Here is a 19180-nt window from a genome sequence, read left to right on the forward strand (position 1 = left end):
GTAAACCTGAAATGGTGGTTCATTAATAACCAATGGGGCTGCCATAATGTTGAATACAAGTATGGAAATGTACATGTGTTGTGGTGTACAGGTGACAGATGTCAGTTTGTGGTATGGAGTTCCATGTCTGTTGCACTCGGTCAGTCAATACAGGGACAGTTAATACTGTTGGTGGAGGAAGCTGGAGTTGTTGTCTGATGACATCTCATATGTGCTCAATTGGAGACAGATGTGGTGATTCAACAGACCAAGACTACATACTGGCACTCTGTAAAATATGTTGGGTTACAACAGAAGTATGTGGCTGAAAATTATTCTGTTGAAAAATACCCCCTGGAATTCTGCACATGAACATCACCACAACAGGTCGAATCACCATACTGACACACAAATTTGTAATCAGCATGCATGGAATAACCATGGATTGCTCCTGCTATCATATAAAATTGCACCCTAGACCATAACTCCAGGTGTAGGTCCAGTGCCTCTAGCATGTAGATGGGTTGGTTGCAGGCCCTCCACAGGCTTCTTCTAATCAACACAAAATTGTCACTGGCACCAAGGCAGAATCAGATTTTATCAAAAAACACAATGGATCTTCACCCTGCCCTCCAATGAGCTCTTTCTTGACACCGCTGAAGTCGCAAATGATGGTGGTTTGGATCAGTGGAATGTAAGCTACAGGGAAACTGGCTTGAAGCTTTCCTTGAAGCAACTGATTTGTGACAGTTGTGTCACTGTAGTGTCAACTGCTGCTCAAATTGCTGATCCAGATGCGGTATGATGTGACAGAGCAAAACAACAAAAACTATGGTCTTCCCTATCGGAAGTGCCACATGACTGTGTGGAGACTGGTCTCCTTACGCCATACATTCTTGTGACCACTACTGTCAGGAATCATATACAGTGGCTACAATCATGCCAATATTCATTTCAATATTGCAGGCCTGTTACATTACCCCATTCAAACACAGTTAGGTGTGCCTTTGTCACTTTAAAGGCATTCTTTACTAACATCAATTCACCACATCCAATCTCATAGGTAACAAACGCTCATGATTGTTACAGCATTTATTTAAAGCAAATCCTATTTGCACGCTCAGAGTGGTGCTACTAGCGCCATTCTTATGCAACTGGTACTAAAACTGAATATACATAATCTTTCAGATGTCCAAACACGCCTACCAATTTTTGTCTGTCTTGCACAGCTCCTTCTTGGTGCTGCATTTTTTTTCTGTCAGTGTATTTCCTTGAATTTAAGCCACATCTGATCTACACTTACATAGTCAGCTGGGAAGGAGTGGAAACAGTCAAGTGAATTTTTATCTGCATTTTTAGGTGGACATATTCTGCGTTTACTTTTGGTGGATTTGGATGGTGTAGTGTTCAGTCTTGCTACAGCGACCGTGTGGTCACTAATCTCTGTATCTGTCAAGATGCTCTCTATTTGCTCAGAATTAGACTAGGTTAATATTTGTTCCACAGATCATGAATAAAATACTTTGTGATGATGTGGCATGTGTCAGTTTTTTCTTTACATGAGATAACTCTATTTTTTAAATTTTATTTTAATGATTGTAAAATTACTAATTTATATCTAAAAATTCATCTACTGAGTAGGAGGAGCTGTCATTCAGAAATTCTTTTAATTTGTTTTTAAATGCTGGTTGGCTAGCAGTCAGACTGACAAAGATTTTTGTGGCATCATAATTCACCCTTTCCTGTGCCAAAGATAGATTTAACCCATAATAATGAAGAGCATCTAGTGCTGTAACTATGCACATTGCTCTTGCTTTTGAATTTGATAGGGTTATTGGTAACAAATTTCATAAGGAAATACACATGATGTGAAGCTACTGTGAATATCCATGGTTCCTTAAATAAATGTCTGCAAGATGATCTTAGGTGGGCTCCAGCTATTATTCGAATTACATGCTTTTGTGGGAGTACTTTTTTCCTTAGATGAATTATCCCACAATATGATGCCACACAAAGGCAGTAAACCTTGCTGAAATTTGCAATATCTCTAACAGCATAAGCAGCTGAAGTCAAACGTTTCACCACATCACTGTGTTTCTTACAAAACAATCTTTCATTAATGCACATATATAACAATTTTGAATATACTGCCTTTGCTAGAGATTTCTGTTCTAAGTATGGTGTTATGCCACTTACTATACAGAATTATATATACTGTGTTTTATCCAAATTTAATGAGAGGTGATTTGCATAAAACCACTTAATAATTTTCTGAAAGACGTGATACACAATCCTTTCCACCAATTCTTTTTGTTTGGTGTGATTACTACAATTTTATCACATGCAAGAGTGGCATTTCATTAATACACAAGTGTATTAAGAACAGTTAGGGACCCAAGACTGAATCCTGTGGTATCAAATTCTTCTCAAGTTCAAGGAATCCGCTGCTGGTTTGCACATTATGTGAACTGTTTGTTTCCACCTTCCGCACTCTTCCAGAAAAATATCAAACCATATTGCACTGTCCCCATTCATACCACAATACTTAAGCTTATCTAGAAAAATTTAATGATTCACACAGTCAAAAGTCTTTGAGAGATCACCAAAAATCCCAGTTGGTGATGTTCTGTTATTCAGAGGCTTTAATATTTGATCATTGAAGTATATATTGCATTTTCTGCTGAAAAACCTTTCTGAAAACCAAACTGACATTTAGTTAGTACTTGTTTTCAACTAGGTGGAGCTACTCTGGAATACATTACTTAATACACTACTTTTCAAGAATTTTGGATAGAGCTGTCAGAAATGAGATTGGGCAGTAGTTGTTGGCCTCAGACATATCCCACTTTTTATGCAGTGGCTTAACAACAGTATATTTCAGTCAATCAGAAAAAAATGCCCTGTTTCAGTGAGCTAATAGATCTGTGGCTGAGATTCTTACTTATCTGTTGGGAACAAGGTTTTAGTACTGTGCTGGAAATACCACCAATTTCATGCATACTTTTACTTTTGAGTGAGTTTACTGTTTTCCCAATTACAGAAGGAAGATTGGGTAGAATTTCAACTTTATCAAATTGCATAGGTATTGTCACTTCCCTATGTAAATCTTGGCCTTTTCTAATGAGCAATTGGATCCTATTTTCTCTGTGGCACTTAAAAATTGATTATTAAAAATATTTTCTACTTCTGACTTTTCATCCAGTTCAATGGTAATACAGTCTTCTTGTGGTTTTGGTTGTCCTGTTTTCCTTTCAACAATATTCCAAATTGTTTTCATTTTACTGTCAGGGATGCTAATCCCAGACACATACCTCTGGACTTATAATTTTCCTTCATACTGTACAGTAGGTTTTATAATATCTTACTGTTTCTGGATCATTACTCTTTCTTACTGTTAGATACATTTCCCTTTTCCCATTACAAGATATTTTTATCCCTTCAATAATCCATAGTTTTTAATATGGTTTCTTGCTATTATATTTCACTGTTTTCAAATATACTCACAAACATTTCATGAAAAAAGGTATATTTTACATTAACATCAGTTTCCCAGTATACTCTATCCCAATATAACTGCTGCAAGCTTATTCTAAAATTTACAATTGTTAAATTGTAATTCAGTTGTTAAATTGTTAATTGAATACACCAGTTCAGGGGACTGTTTTGCATTAATGTGTGGATCTATGTAATATACTGTAACTAGCAGTGCATCACGATCAGAAAGATTATTCTTAACAGAATAAATGTTTATTTGAATAAATTTGTCTTGGTGTATGAAAATATTATCTATCAGTCTGCTGCTTTCCTGTACTACCTGAGTAGAAAAATCAGTAACTGATGTCAAATTGAAAGAACTAAGTGATACTTCAAATTCGTTCTTCCTATCAGACCCTTTCGCAAAATCTACACTGAAATCCCCACAAATAATAATTTGCTTCTCTCTGTCTGACAGGTAACATGAAAAAGAATCCAAGTTTCTCAGAAATAGCTGACGATTTCCCAGTGTGGATCTACATACAGTTACAGTAATAAAAGTACCATTATTCAGTTTAAGCTCACAGTCGCATACAACTATATATTGGTCTACACAAATTTTTTTAATTTCTAAAGTTTTCATACCAGGATTACTTTTAACATATATGGCCACTCCTCCTTTGTACATACTGTTTCTACTTACATGTGCTGGAAGCTTTACCCACTTACATTCACCTTTTCCATTAATATATGATTTTCTGACAGGCATAGTACATCGGTAATATCCTCCATTTATAAATCTTCCTAACTAACGAAAAGCTCATTTACTTTGTTTTTTAACCCCCTGATATTCTGATGCAACATACTAACATTATTTTTCACTGTACTTTTGTGAGAATCTTGTGATATTTTAACATCTTTAATATCTGCCTGTCTGAGCTCATTAAGCTAGATTCTTTTCAATGTTATATTACTGGACACTGATCTTAGCCTAAAAGTGAGGTACCCCCATGAGTTTCAGTGCTGCCCCCCCTCCCCCCCCTCCCCCTCCCCCCTAAAGATTTTGCTATCAATCTAACCAATTTACCCTTCTCTTTCCTACTGAGATGTATGTCATGCCTAGTGAAATCCCACCTACCAGTAGCATCAACAGGAACCAAACCCATGTTGTGACCCAATAGCCACCCAAAGCAGCTGATCTAACTCCACATTAACCCACCGTACAGTTCAGTTGGGGCCAATCATACCACATGAATACAGGCATCAACCCAACATTTATAAAGTTCAATGCAGCATCTATTTCCACCAAGTCACTCTCAGTATTGTAGTCATTGATGCCTATCTATATTGTTTCCTGCTCCACTGACCATCACAACACACTCCTGCTCATTTGTTGCTACGAGGTTAAGGATGTTGACACAACCATTCACATTAGAAGTGATTTCCTGAACTAACTGATTATAATGATTTTAAAGCAAGCATTTAATGCAGTTTCTGACAAGGTTTTATATCTACCACCTGCTTTGAACAAGTATTTTCATCAACATATCAAGGGTAGATTGAAGTCACCAACAAATATAATTGTATGAGTGGGGTACCTATTTGAGATGAGACTCAAGTTTTCTTTGAACTGCTCAGCAACTGGATCATCTGAGTTGGAATTCAGTTTCTCCAATAAGGTTGCAGGTGCAAGATTATTTCACCACTCAAGAAGCCACTCTTGGCAGTCCCTTAACCACAGTTCCAGTTCGCCCAGTTGTGTTTTGTGCAGTTTACACAGTTGCATTTCCTGTCACAGTCCATTGCCTGCATCACTCTACAGTTCCAGCAGATGCCTGTTAACAAGTGATTGCCAAACTTTAAATGCCAAGTGTTTGAGTGATATTTAAGTCAGAGTCAAACTTATAAACAGTTAGACGCATCAGTCCAGACTGAACTTCTATACATTACATAGTTCTCTTTCAATGTATTAGCTTAGTTTAGCACATAGGACTTGAACTACAGAACCATGTGCCATTCATCACTCAAGGCTGACATTTTCATTCTATGCTGTGTGAGCATGTCAGTTTCTAGCATGCAAACTAGCTATCTTGTACAGCAACTATTTGTCTGTAGTAGGATGTTTGTAGTTGGATGCTGGGCTTTGCTAAATACAACATTGACCTTTGAAGCTGGTATAGATATTTTTATTTTGTTTGAGGGATGTAAGTGATAACTTTCAAATTTTGATACAATTACTGCAGAAATGATAAGAAATTTTGATGAAATACACTTTCGGGAAAAAAATTGCACCCTTTCAGAGGTATCCATTTCACTCAAGATTTATTATTGGAACAGTTCACATGGAGTACATGAAATGATTACATTTGTAGATCAACAGCACAAATGGTTCTGAGGTACCAGGTATTGAGTCATGTAGTCTCCATGGGCAGCAATGCAGCACTGACTATAGCATCCAATCAATTGTACAAATCACAAATGTCCTGGAATATGTTATGCTATGCCTGCTCAACTTGTCCTCATCACTCTGTAGGAATTTGTAGCTGATAAGTCACATGAGTCACTTCCTGTCCCATCATATCCCATGTGTGCTTGATTGGAGACAATTACGGACATTATGCTGTCAGGGATGTTGCTGCACATATTACACAGCATATTGAGTTTCGTGGATGGTGTGTGGCCCAGTATTATTCTGTTGGGATAACACATCACCTTCTTGTTGAAAGAACAGCAAAAGAATAGGTCTAACAACATTCTGCACTACCAGGCACTGTCTAGCATCCCATCCAGAAACACCAACAGGGAATGAGAGTTGTAACTTATTGCAGCCCAGACCATAAGCACCGGTTTTGAGGCAGTGTGTCTTGGAAGAATGCAATCTATGAGACCGTGCTCTCTAGGTGTACATCATATGCACAAACAACCATCACTTGTGTCTGGGCAGAATCTGTTTTCATTAATGAAGACCATGGTGCACCATTCCATCTTCCATGTGATCGTCTGATGGCACCAGTCAAGCTGTGCAAGTCGATGCTGTGATGAGAGTGGAAGACAGGCTAGAGGTGTGCATGCTCATAGTCCCACTGCTAACAACTGGTTTGCAACGGTTTATGTTGACACGTCTGGGCTCTTTGCTGCGCTGTGGTAGCTGTATGATGTGCCACTGCTGCACTTACAATATAATGATCCTGGCAAGTGTCTGTGCTATGTGGACATTGTAACGGAACATATTAAAGGCTTTACTGTACCGAAGTATGCGATACCCTCCAATTTCAACCAGTTTAACGAGTATTTATGATTATAGAAAAGTTATTGTGTATGTTAACAATGATTGCACAACATGTCTGCATAAACAGTCAACCCATTAAATTATACTGAGTAACTGACCCACACAAAAGTTTATATCACTTGATCACTGATACAGCAAATGTCATCATGTAAAAACACTAAGTTCATCTTAAATAATTAATATGAAGTACGAAAAATAGTAGCCAACTTAGGTATTTTGGATCTCCTTAAATAAAAATCACCCAGTGAAACCTATTTGTTCACTAGGAGCGTTTTCACTCAGTATTCACGAAATCAATCCTATTTTGGACGAAAACCAATATAATTCTTAATAATTCATGTTACTTACTTATTTATGCAAATTAGAGAAGTCAATTGACAAACTTCTAAAAAACGGCCTTTTTGTAACAAAGAATTATTCTGTCAAGTCAAATCTGTCTGTCATTTTAATAACATGTTAAATTATGTCACTCGATGCAAATTAATAACTTTTCTGCACAAATTATGATAACAGATGTACATGTGACTTATAAACTATATCTCTTTTTAGTAGTTCTTTGACAATGTTATAAATACAAGCAACAAGAAGGGTCGAAAAAGGCAGTCAGAATGTCACTTTGGTAAAGTGTGTTTGTGTGTTATTGTTTGAGGTGGATAAACAATGCAAAGAACATGTAACGGAAGTACTACTTTGTGTAGAGTCATGGTCTTTGGTGGACAGTGGAATTAAGATGGCCACCAGAGTAATAAATATTTGAAGTTTACATATTTGTTGGTTTCGCTTGTTCTTTATCATCAAAAGCACATAAAAAACACGGGACCTCATGTTTTTAACCCTAGACAACCAGATTTAGAGCCAGCATCAGCATCGAGACACAGCAGCAATCCAGCAAGTAGCAGTGATTACCAAAACACAATGCATTTTAATGGCGCCAACCTAACATCAAGTGCTAACAAGCTCCGTAAATGGGAGTGAAATAGTGCGATTATAGCAATTAGCTATATCTACGACCAGGCGACCATTACAACATCCATAATCTTATCTACAGGTGTGAAAGTGTTCACGTGACCACTGATACCAACATTTTTGTACAACTGACATGGCACATCCAACTTGTGTGGCAGTTCTCTGCAAGGACCAACTCGTAACTCAGAAGCCCACAATTTGACCCCTTTCAAACTTGCTTAGTTGCCTGTAGGAAGCACAAGTATGTCTCCATGGTCTGCTTGGTTTACATGTTTGCACTACACTGAGCTTTATGGCTGTGAGAATTCCCTATTAAAGGGAAGACAAAGATGGTGCTTTGATAGCTATGCAACTTCTCTATCTGTTGGTTGACAATTATGAAATCATTATCATTATAGACTCTCTCCCCCAGGTGCCATATGCCATCATCAGATTAACACAACATTGTCTTTCCAGGAGCAAAATCTTTTTTTTCTTTTCCAGCAGTGTATTTAGGACAGTATTGATAAAGACTCATAATGACTAAAAAAGTTTGTCACCAAGTTCTCCACCATGTGCTCTACAATTCTAAGTAACAACATTTGACTGAACTTCTAAGATATATTATTAGTTTTGATAGATTAAGTTTTATTTTTAAAACAGTGTTGTTACTGTAATTATGAGATGCTGCACTTTTCACCCAACTTTCAGTGTGATTTGTTAACTTCTGCCTATGGGCAAACCTGCCGATCCTGGATGTTTGATTTTCAGCACTATGATGCCACATATTCCACTGGTAGTAAAGAATATTGTTTTTGATCAGTGATTTACAGGATAACATAAGGCATTTTCCCAATTGCATCTGAGTGCAATAGTAAGTTTTCAACTAACAAATGCATAGTCTAGCTGATGACAACTTAAAATATTCCTTAATGTGAGCATTTAATGTTTAATATCCTACTGTTTGTGACATCATTATGGGAGGCAAAAGGTATAATCAATAGTATGCCAACTGCATTGATTCATAATATGTCTGCTTAATATTTTGATTGATATATACTGCAATAGCAGAAAATCGTAATTTAGTCAATGGTGTAATTTCAAAGTGTAAATAGAAGAGAGCCATACACTCAATTAAAACTATTTATTAAACATAAAAATGAATTGATAAGAAAGCAACTCTATACTGACTTTCCCTCTCCTGCGCTTTATCACATCAGTATCTCACCTGAATTATTCTGTCTGTAAGAACTCTAAACTCTAAAGTACTGTGTGTGTGTGTGTGTGTGTGTGTGTGTGTGTGTGAGAGAGAGAGAGAGAGAGAGAGAGAGAGAGAGAGAGAGCGCAGCACACACACGCACACATGAGTGTGCACAAATGCGTGTGTGTGTGTGGATGCAGATGTGTACATGTAAATCTAAATGTCTCTTTGTCAAAATCTTTACTATAATATTTAACACCTTATTTATGTCACAAAGGAATATTTTAGTCTGCAACAGACTGTGTTATGATTTCTTGACCAATTGATACTGTCTGCCAATATGGTACTTGACATCAAACTTTTGCTCTCATGAAAAACAGTCTAAACAACTGACTTGTCCGGGTATTGTTCACAAACAGCTCTCACAGTTTTAATTCCATCAGTACCTCTCTCATCCTTTTCAATTTCCATAGAAGCTTGCCCATATACCATTCTGCACCTATAGTCCTGAGAAAAGGGTTACTACAGAATATGACAGTGTTGTGAAACTTTCTGATAATTAGAAGCTGTGAATGTGTCTAGGGTCATACTTGGATGCTTCAGTTACTAAGAAGATAGATGTGAGATGAGCCACTTTACAGCATAGTTTTACTCTGTTAGAATGTTTTTCATTATTTATGTGTCTGTTTATACAGCTCAATATTCTCTCATATGTGGTGGGTAGTTAACTTTCCTCATACTAATGTTATGCACTGGTTACCATGTTTAATCATCTGAGTGCAAATTTCTCCTGGTTTCAGGAATTGTAGAATGATTCATTCCAAATATGTAGCTCATAAGAAAAATCTCAAGTAAGCCATAGACTGAACATGTACAAATCTTACTGCAGTTGAACAATACTGTAATGATTTCCTTGGTTTTCCTCCTTTAACAGATTAACACATTTATATGACTGAATGTTTCCTTTATTTTCCAATTTTTGCATCACACAATTAGTTTATGTACTTCAATGACAGAAAGGATCATTAGTCATTCTTGATAATATTCTTGTTGTCTTTGCATCTGAATCATACAAGCATCTTGATACAATATTTCAGAGGATCATCTGGTCACCATCTAGAGGTGATAATTCTGTTTGCTTACTCTCATCACAACTCATTCTTACTATGCACAATGAAGATGCAGATGAAGAGGCTTGCACAAGACCGAGTAGCATGGAGAGCTGGAGCAAATTAGTCTTCGAACTGAAGACCGCACAAACAACAACAAGCAGCATATACCTCTGTTGATTCAGTCAAAGATTTTTTTTTAACATCAGATAAAATGACATTCCATATTTTTCTTATTTATGAGAGCAATCATTTGAACTATTTTTCTAGTTACTTCCTGTTTGTTTTATTTAAAATCTGTCGAGAAACATACTTTCACTGAATTATGACAAAAGATAAAAAATACATATTTGTAGTTTTTAGACAATGCAGGTGCTAGACTGTAACCCATATTTTCTAGAATAGTTATCTAACTGTTTAAATTATCTGGCCTTCAGAATGTTTTGAGAAATTTCTTCATAATGTCCTTCTCCAGATTCAGATTCAGATTCTTTATTAGTCATTCAGCATTATTACATGCAATAGACTTCGTCAGTTCACTTAACCTATTAATTTTATAAAATAAATTTTTACATATTTAAGTTGATATTGGGCATTTCTAAAAATTCTTCTAATGAATAGAATGGATTAGTTAACAAGAAGTTATGAACTTTGTCTTTAAATAATTTGTCAGGCTTGATTGACCCATTTTTAGACAATTTGTTATATATTTTAATTGCCATATACTTATGACTATTGTTAGTTTTAGCTAATCTATTTTGTGGCAGCAGCAGAGAAGTACACATTCTTGTATAGTAGCCATGCCTTTCATTTGTTACACTTAAATTAGGTAGTTCAGCAAGTATGTAGTTAACACTGTCAAGAATATATAAATTAATTACTGTTAAAATTCTATATTTAATGAACAATGGTTTACAATGTGTTCTATTATCTACCTTAGCCATTACTCTGATTGCTTTCTTTTGGATCACCATAATTTCATTTATTTTTCTGCTGTTTCCCCAGAGTATTAACCCATACCTTAAAACAGATTGAAAAAAGGCAAAGTACGCTGTCCTTACATACTCAAATGTCACACAACACATCAGTCTCTTCAACAAATATATAACTCTTGACAACCTAACCACTATGTGATCAACATGAGAGTTCCATGTTAGACTGTTGTCAAGTATGATACCTAAAAACTTTGCCTTTTGTTTTTCTATTTTTGTAGTCTTTGATGGACTGAACCACATATTCTGGGTCTTTTCCTCATTTAATAGCAGACCTCCATGTTACTTTCATTTCAGTGTACCCAATTTTACATTGATTCCATTTATATATCTGTGTCAATATATTCACATTCCCCCTACTTGTTGGCTAGTGCTTCTGACACCTCGAGTTAGTTAATTCCAAGTCATGTAGCTCATATTTATGGTAGGCACTAAATTTTGTGATATACAACATTGAAATATTTGTGACTGACTACTTATTTCTTTTCAGAAATTGTTCTATGCCTAGAGAGAATTTGTTACAGAGAAACTACTTTTAATCTACATTTTAAAATACTTTTACTATCTCTCAGGTATTTTATTTCAACAAAAAGGTTATCCAAAAGTTTTATGGCTAAATATTGCTCTACAGAGAGTTGATAAAGAGAAACTACTTCAATCTACATTTTAAAATACTTTTACTGTCTCTCAGATATTTTATTTCAATGAAAAGATTATCCAAAAGTTTTATGGCTAAATATTACATTCTTTTCTGTGCCAAATCTAAATTAACTAGAGGGAAGTGCTGCTGATATCTCTATTATTCTCAAAGTGCAATGAATAATCAATAAAAAGTTTCACGACTGAGTAAATATAGTGTGAGGCTATGGTTACTATTCCCAATTGTTATAACAGATGCCTGCAAGATATACTTGTGCAAACTTGTAAGGGTGCAGATATTGATCCTATACTTAAAGGAATGAATCTACCCTTATGCTTCTTTGCTAATGGTGATGTCCCACAGTTCTAGAAGGGAGAGTTTGGTATCTGGAAATTGTCTGGGGTGAAGGAGTGAGTCAGTCAAGCCAAACATGCCTGCAGGACAGACTCTGTGTGCCTGTGCTTCCGGTAATCATGCATAAAACTGAAGATTAGGTTTGTGCATAAGTTCATAGCTTTTTTGTCTACCTTTTTGGTATTCTGGTTGCTGTTCGTTTATTTATCAATTGTCATTTTTATTTGTAATTTACTATTGCTGTTTGAGTTTACATTTTGTCATTACGTCATTTGGAAATAGTGTTTGGAACTGTGGATGTCAGAAAATAGAGTGCCAGGTGGGGAAATCGGAACATTTCTGACATAATATTCTGTTTGAGTTCAGTAGAGGAATGACAGTAGTGGAGGGAGCCAGAAATATTTACACTGTGCATGGGGATAATGCCACTGACAGAGCATGGCATGATATGGTTTTCTTGTTGAAAGGAAGATTGGTTTGACATCAGTGACTCCACATCAGGAAGACCATCGGGGTTAGATGAAGATCATTTAAACGCATTAATCCACATCAGTGTACTTGAGAGATGGAAAATGTGATGAACTGTAATTATTTCACCATTGTGCAACATTTGCATGCAGTGGGGATGATTCAAAAGTTGGGTGTATTGTTACAACATGCTCTAAGCCAAACTCACGAAAATTGCAGATGGCCATATGTGCATCTCTGCTTGCTCATCATCAATTGGCTTGTCAACAACACTGGCCATTCCTATCCTGTATAATTATTGGTGACGGGAAATGGTGTCTTTATGCTAACACGAGGAAAAGAAAGGAAAGTTGCTACTCACCATATAGTGGAGATGCTGAGTCGCATTTAGGCACAACAAAAAGACTCTCACAAAGCTTTCAGCCACTGGCCTTCGTCAACAGTACACACACACACACACACACACACACACACACACACACACACACACACACACGACTGTAGTCACAGGCAACTGAAACCAGTTCAGCTGCCTGAGTCTGCAGTCGTGTGTGAGCTGCATTTGCATGTGTGTGTGTGTGTGTGTGTGTGTGTGTGTGTGTGTGTGTGTGAGAATGTGTGTCTATTGTTGACAAAAGCCAGTGGCTGAAAGCTTTAACTATGAGTGTCTTTTTGTTGTGCCTATCTGTGACTCATCATCTCTGCTATACGGTGAGTAGCAACTTTCCTTCTCATAATATTGTTACATTCCATCCTGGATTTCCCACTGTTTGATAAGGAAAAGAAAAGAATGGTTCAACCCAAAGAAAGCAGCAGGTCCCCATACAAAGACCTACATGCATCCAAAAAAGATAACACTATGCATCTGGTCGAACAGCAACAGTGTGGTGTACTATGAAATGCTTCCCCGAGGTGTAATCAACACTGCTGACATTTATTGTCAACAACTGAGACATCTTGCAGATGCAATCCAAGAAAAATAACCAAGAAGACTGCTAGTCCATAATAATGCCTGTCTGTGTTCTGTTACACTGATAAAAAACACTATACAGCAACTGGGTTGGGAAATTATTCTGCACCCACCTTAATCACCTGATTTTATGCCCTCAGGTGTTTTCTGCTCTTTGTCAAACAGCCTTCAACAAACTTACTTTTTGGATGAAAAAGTGCTCTGATCATGGCTCAACAAATTCTTCGGCCCAAACCACGTGACTTCTACAGTGACAAAATCAAAAAGTTACCCAACATTGGCAGACTGTTGTAAATAGTGAAGGAGAACATATTAATGATGAATAAAGTCCTGTTATGTGTATCTGTTGTTTTATTAAACTTATAGGAAAATGCAGTGAACTTACACATCAACCCAATATTTTGTGGAGATATTTACAAAGATGCACCCAAGCTATCACACGAGTACAGCGTGTATGTGTGTGTGGGAAAGTGAGAATTTGGATGCTCAGGATTAATTCATATCTGGGGCATTGTTATACAGTGAAGTGTTGATTGTAAAGTAAAGAATCATCAAAGGTATCCTGGTGTAAGGTCGTGATAGATGAGTGCTGCAATTGTAGTGTGAGTGCTCTCAGAACAAGTAGGGACATAATAGTTGAATTTATAGTGGAAGAAATTAACTACTTCATAGAAAAGTGTTCACATATTACCGCCTCTTCATTATTATTAGAATATTTTGGAAGAGAATGAATACAGAACAGTGTGGGAGAATAGACAGGGTAGGATCACGGTCTGAACTATAGTTTTCAGTGCATGTACCTTGGGAGTAATTTTGTCCTCCAAAACTGGTTACTTATGAATGTCCGATATCTAATTTTCCAAAAACACTGACTATAGCAAGTACAGAGTGTACATGGGGGAACGGCAAATTCCCGAAATTTTCCCGGGTAAAAATACACTTTTTCCCGGTCGAAAGTAGATTTTTTCCATTTTAGGTAACAATATACTTTCCCTCAGAACTGTAAAACTTATCAATCTTTTTAATGGTAAAGGTTATATTCGCAGGGGTAGAACTTCTGAGAACTTAAGGAAATGAACCCCAGCAGAAAACAACTCATTTTGGAAAAATCTTTGATGCGCAGCAACATGTGCACTGCATATTTTCATATTACGGAAGTATAAGTATGAAATCCACCAAATACAGCGTTACCTTCTGAAGCATTTGCTGCACTATGTGCTTTTTAATTTTCATACAGTCACAGCTCATGTCATATGATCTCAGCAGGCAATGTCAGCAGACATTCACAGCAAAAGATACAAGATGCAGTCAGCCAACAGCAACATTACTGTTAAGAAGCACATACACTTGGTTTACATTAATATACATATAGTACAGCTGCAAGAAAAGCTAAGCTTCTAAATATAAAACTGCTTGTCAAAAATTTTTTGCTGTTTTTTCTGAGGATGTTGGTTAGGCAGGATCCTAAGAACACAGTTTAAATAGCAGCAGCTGAATATTTTTGAGAATCACAATTATAAATCTCACTGCTGCACACTGAACATTGCTGAATGCATGATCTGTTGAGCACTGACTTTTCCACAGAAAAACCAATTATGTGTGAAACTGCTCAACAGCTCACCTTCGATAATTGCACTTGTTACCATCATTATTATGACACAACTAAAATAAATATGAAAACTAACCTTGAAGCTTGATCTGTTTTAGCATATGTTACCCCTTAAGATATATCAAACACAAATGTTCCAGTAAAATTTTAAATAATGGCATAAATGGCTGGCCTTTGGGGCCAAAATGTTTCTAAGTGGCAGGTACTCAAGAAGTTAAATTTTGAGTGAGAGTCAAATGCTCCATAATTTAAGAGATTCATCACACATTGTCACATGTAACACAATTCATCTTGCATAAAAGGCAATTTACTTTAAAAGTAATGCTTCTCAAACCACCATTCAAAATATTTTCCTGCTACCTGTTAGATCTGTAAACAGTTGTGATGGTCCACTCATCAAAAGCTGTTTGTTGTTTTGAAATATTGCATAATCTTTGTCCTAAAGCCTACAACACATTTTGCTGTTGGCAGATGCTTGTGTGTGCACTGTAATTCATGGCTGTAAACTGTAAATGGCACATTTTATTTACAACTAAGGTTTTATTTTGGTGTTATTCTCTTGCTTATGTTTTATTGCTACAATATTATTCTGCAGTAGTGTGCTAAAGTAAAATTCTTTGTTAGAGCATCAGTTCTTACCAGTCAAAATTACAAAAATTTAAATGAAAAGTTCTAAAAAATTCCTGGGTTTTCCTTGATTTTTCTGGATGAAAAAAGTCCCAAATTTTTCTTTGTTGTCCTGGGGCATATATGCTCAGAAGTAATAACCAACTATAAATCTTACAATCTTCACACACAATTTTAATTACTATATTTCACAGAATGAATACATTTTGCATAAGTGAGGAGTAATCCCAGAATATTTTTCTGATCCCAGAATATTATACTGTTGAATGTCAGTGAATGGGAATATGCAAATTATGTTCACTTACTGACTGTATGTCCTCAAAATTCCCAGTTAGCTTCATGGCAGATATAGCACAACCTAAATGTTTTAGCACATATATGAAATGGTGTTCTTAATTTAGGTTTTCATTAATACACACACCAGTGAATTTTGAACTTTCACATTGTTTATTATTTTTTGATTGTAAGCTACATTCATAGTAGGTGGAGTATTTATGACAATACAAAACTGATGAGTTATGTTTTTTCAAAACTTAAATCTTATCCATTTCTGCAAAACCAGTTAATAGCATACACAAACAAATAACTTACTATTTTCCCTGTGGATGCAGCTTTGATTGGATTAACAATAATGACATATCATTTGCAAAAAGGACTATTTTTTTCACTTTCATTAAAATAAACTGATAGATCACTAACACAGAGCAAGGAACAGACTTGGAATCAAGATCAAGCCCTGTGGAATGCCCACTGTAATTTCTTACCATGAAGTTGATATAGCATCACTGTTTGTATCAATATTCCTATTGGAAGTTTCTGCATCCTGCTTCTTGAATGGTAACTCAACCACATATGTATTGACCCATGTACACCACAAAAAATGTGTAATGCAATATTATGAATAAAGAGTCAAATATCTCTGATGAATCACAGTTGGTCCAACCAATGATACACAGTCATCTAAAATTTTATTATGTAGTCAGTGAAGATGTAAACAGCTTCCTCACTATAGAGCACTTTTGAAATCCAATCTGTCACTAACTAAGTGGCTCATTACCACTGAAGCGTGTGACAACCTTTGAGTACATCCTCCTGCATTCAAAAGCATGTCAATCTGTGATAAATGTTGCAGAAGAATCTTTGCTCCCAAACTCTAATGATTTGCTTCAATAATTATGTAAAGTCTACACTGTATTTCCAAAAGATTATCACCTCTGTAACGCATCTTCATACATCATATGATGATTAATATATTTGACAAGACATGTAAATCATGTTCAAAATTATACCCTTAAGAGATTTTAGATGAAAAACAAAGTGTTGGTAGTAAGATTTTCAAACAGCAGTAAAATAGTACTCACCCAGTTTGCACAAAATTTGCCCACATAGCAATAAGTGTTTCTGAGATATGTGTTTCTGGTTCACCATCTTGGAAAAATGGAAATCCAAGAGAAGATATATAAAACAGGTACATGAGATCATCATGATGTGCCACACCTGCAATAAATTATGTAAAATTCACTTTTACAACTGCTAGGCTGTATAGTACAACCAGGTCTAGAAACAGGATAACTTCATTACATTTACTAGCCAATGTTCGTTTTTTTTTCAGTTTTTTAGGACAACAAATTTTTATAAGCTATTTCTAAATAAAGAGTCTTATTTTTAAGGCATTTTTTAACATTTTGGCTTTTGATGAATAAATAAAATTTGATTGCTGAAATAGAAAGCAAAATAAGTGTATGATGTAAGACACTAGACTGTAATATGTAAAACTTACCATATGGTGTGGTTGTTCCTGGAATATAAAAGAAGCTGTACCTGCCCTGATATGAAAATTTATAGAAGTAGACTGGGCACCTACTAATTTTTGCTATTATTTTAGCAGCTCGATCTTCACCAAAGCAAATAATGGCATCTGCATAAAGCTGCAAGAAATAATAAAAATGAAAATAAATGTGACATGATTTGATTGTATATTTGTGCAAATTGAAGTCAGTATTACCTTTCCAAGCCCATCTAATGAAGTGTTGGTAATTGGTTGATTTTTAAGATAAAATTTCTTGAGCTCTTGACTAGTGTGATGTGACTGATTTGTTCCTCGTTCATACATGAAGGCAATTGGAGCAACAAATTCAAAATTCTCATACATGTCATTGGCTAGTGTTGCATTACTTGTTACAGCTACAAATAGTGTAAGTTTAAAAATAAGTTAAGGATAAATAATATTCCTTTACACAAGTACTATTATTAATCAGTTTTACTTTAGCTCATACAACATATGTTTTTTCTTTTATACTTACACAATGCTCTCCAAGAAAATTCATCTTTAGTGAAACCTGTTAGCCATGGTACCTGAGTAAAATTTCTGTGCAACAGCTGTAAATAAGGCTCTTCAGTAAGATATCTCTCTCTCCCATCATGTAGATCAGACTCAATAACTGGGTAATATTTGAGAATTGGATCACGAGCCCATTCCTAGTTGAAAATTTTTTTGTCAATATAACCGCTCTTGATAAAATGGGTAATGGAATAGGACTTCATTGCAACTTTTTTTTGTATTGCTAAACACTTGACACTGAAATAACACAAACCCTTAATAGTCCAATTGATTCAGCAATGTCTCTAGCTGGTTTTGCACGGAGACATTCTGCAATCAGTTGGGATGTTGCAGTAGGACATCCAAGTAAACTGGCATGTTTCCTTGCTATTGCTATTGGATCATGGTCGATATCCCACCTGGTATCAATAGATGCACTCATTGAAATCGCTCTATGGAACAAACCTGGAAACAATGATTTAATTAGATTTACCAAAAACATTTTTATAACTATTCATAAATAATTCTAATTTCTTTTTGCAGTGCTTCCTATTGCAGAAATTGTATCTTTTATGAGTTTTTTCTTTCTTGTTAATTTTGAAACACGAAAATCTTTCAGGGTTGCTTATATAATGGGGTATTGTCATATGATATGTAATTAAACTGAGTATCAGTTATTCTAGGATCCACATTATTGATCTAAAAGTAACAGAAGCAACTGCATTCACTCCTACCCCTCTCTTTCTCTTACTCTCTGCTTTTAGCCTTCTTTATTGCTCTTTTCCTTCTTTCCCTTCATATTACACCCCAGAGTGTCATTAACATATATATAAAAAAAACAAATACTATTTCTGTTTTATTTATCGAAATACAAAGTTTGTTTTTGGGATTACTTTATGTTACATATGTGAAAGAAAAATAGCAATTATGTGAATTTAATCACTCATTACAATGACTGCATTGATACATCTCTAACAAGATACACGAGGATATGTGTATCTTGCATAATGTGACCCACCTCAGGGCAGCAAATGATCTTTCTTCTCAGCTTAATAAGAATGTGCACCTGACTGATGTAAATGAAATTACTCAGAGTGAATGCTTTTGATTCATTCTTCACATAGGCATTTCATGGTGTAGCATGGTAAACCTCCTAGAGAACAGATTCTTACCCACCTCAGTATCATGTTGTGATGGGTTAAT

General features: G+C 35.7%; 1 protein-coding gene across 1 annotated transcript in view; it reads right to left on the reverse strand.

The window, feature by feature from the left end:
* Window positions 1–19180, reverse strand: part of LOC126149349 (esterase E4-like) — a 97516-nt gene that overhangs the window by 5469 nt on the left and 72867 nt on the right. The window contains exons 5-9 of the mRNA XM_049915809.1: window positions 18252–18442; window positions 17961–18135; window positions 17663–17841; window positions 17438–17585; window positions 17019–17154 (exon numbers count right to left, since the gene is read on the reverse strand). Of these exons, the coding sequence (XP_049771766.1) occupies window positions 17019–17154; window positions 17438–17585; window positions 17663–17841; window positions 17961–18135; window positions 18252–18442 (829 nt within the window). The remainder of the gene's footprint in view (window positions 1–17018; window positions 17155–17437; window positions 17586–17662; window positions 17842–17960; window positions 18136–18251; window positions 18443–19180) is intronic.

Source organism: Schistocerca cancellata, chromosome 2, assembly GCF_023864275.1.
Source record: "Schistocerca cancellata isolate TAMUIC-IGC-003103 chromosome 2, iqSchCanc2.1, whole genome shotgun sequence".
Classification (NCBI taxonomy): domain Eukaryota; kingdom Metazoa; phylum Arthropoda; class Insecta; order Orthoptera; family Acrididae; genus Schistocerca; species Schistocerca cancellata.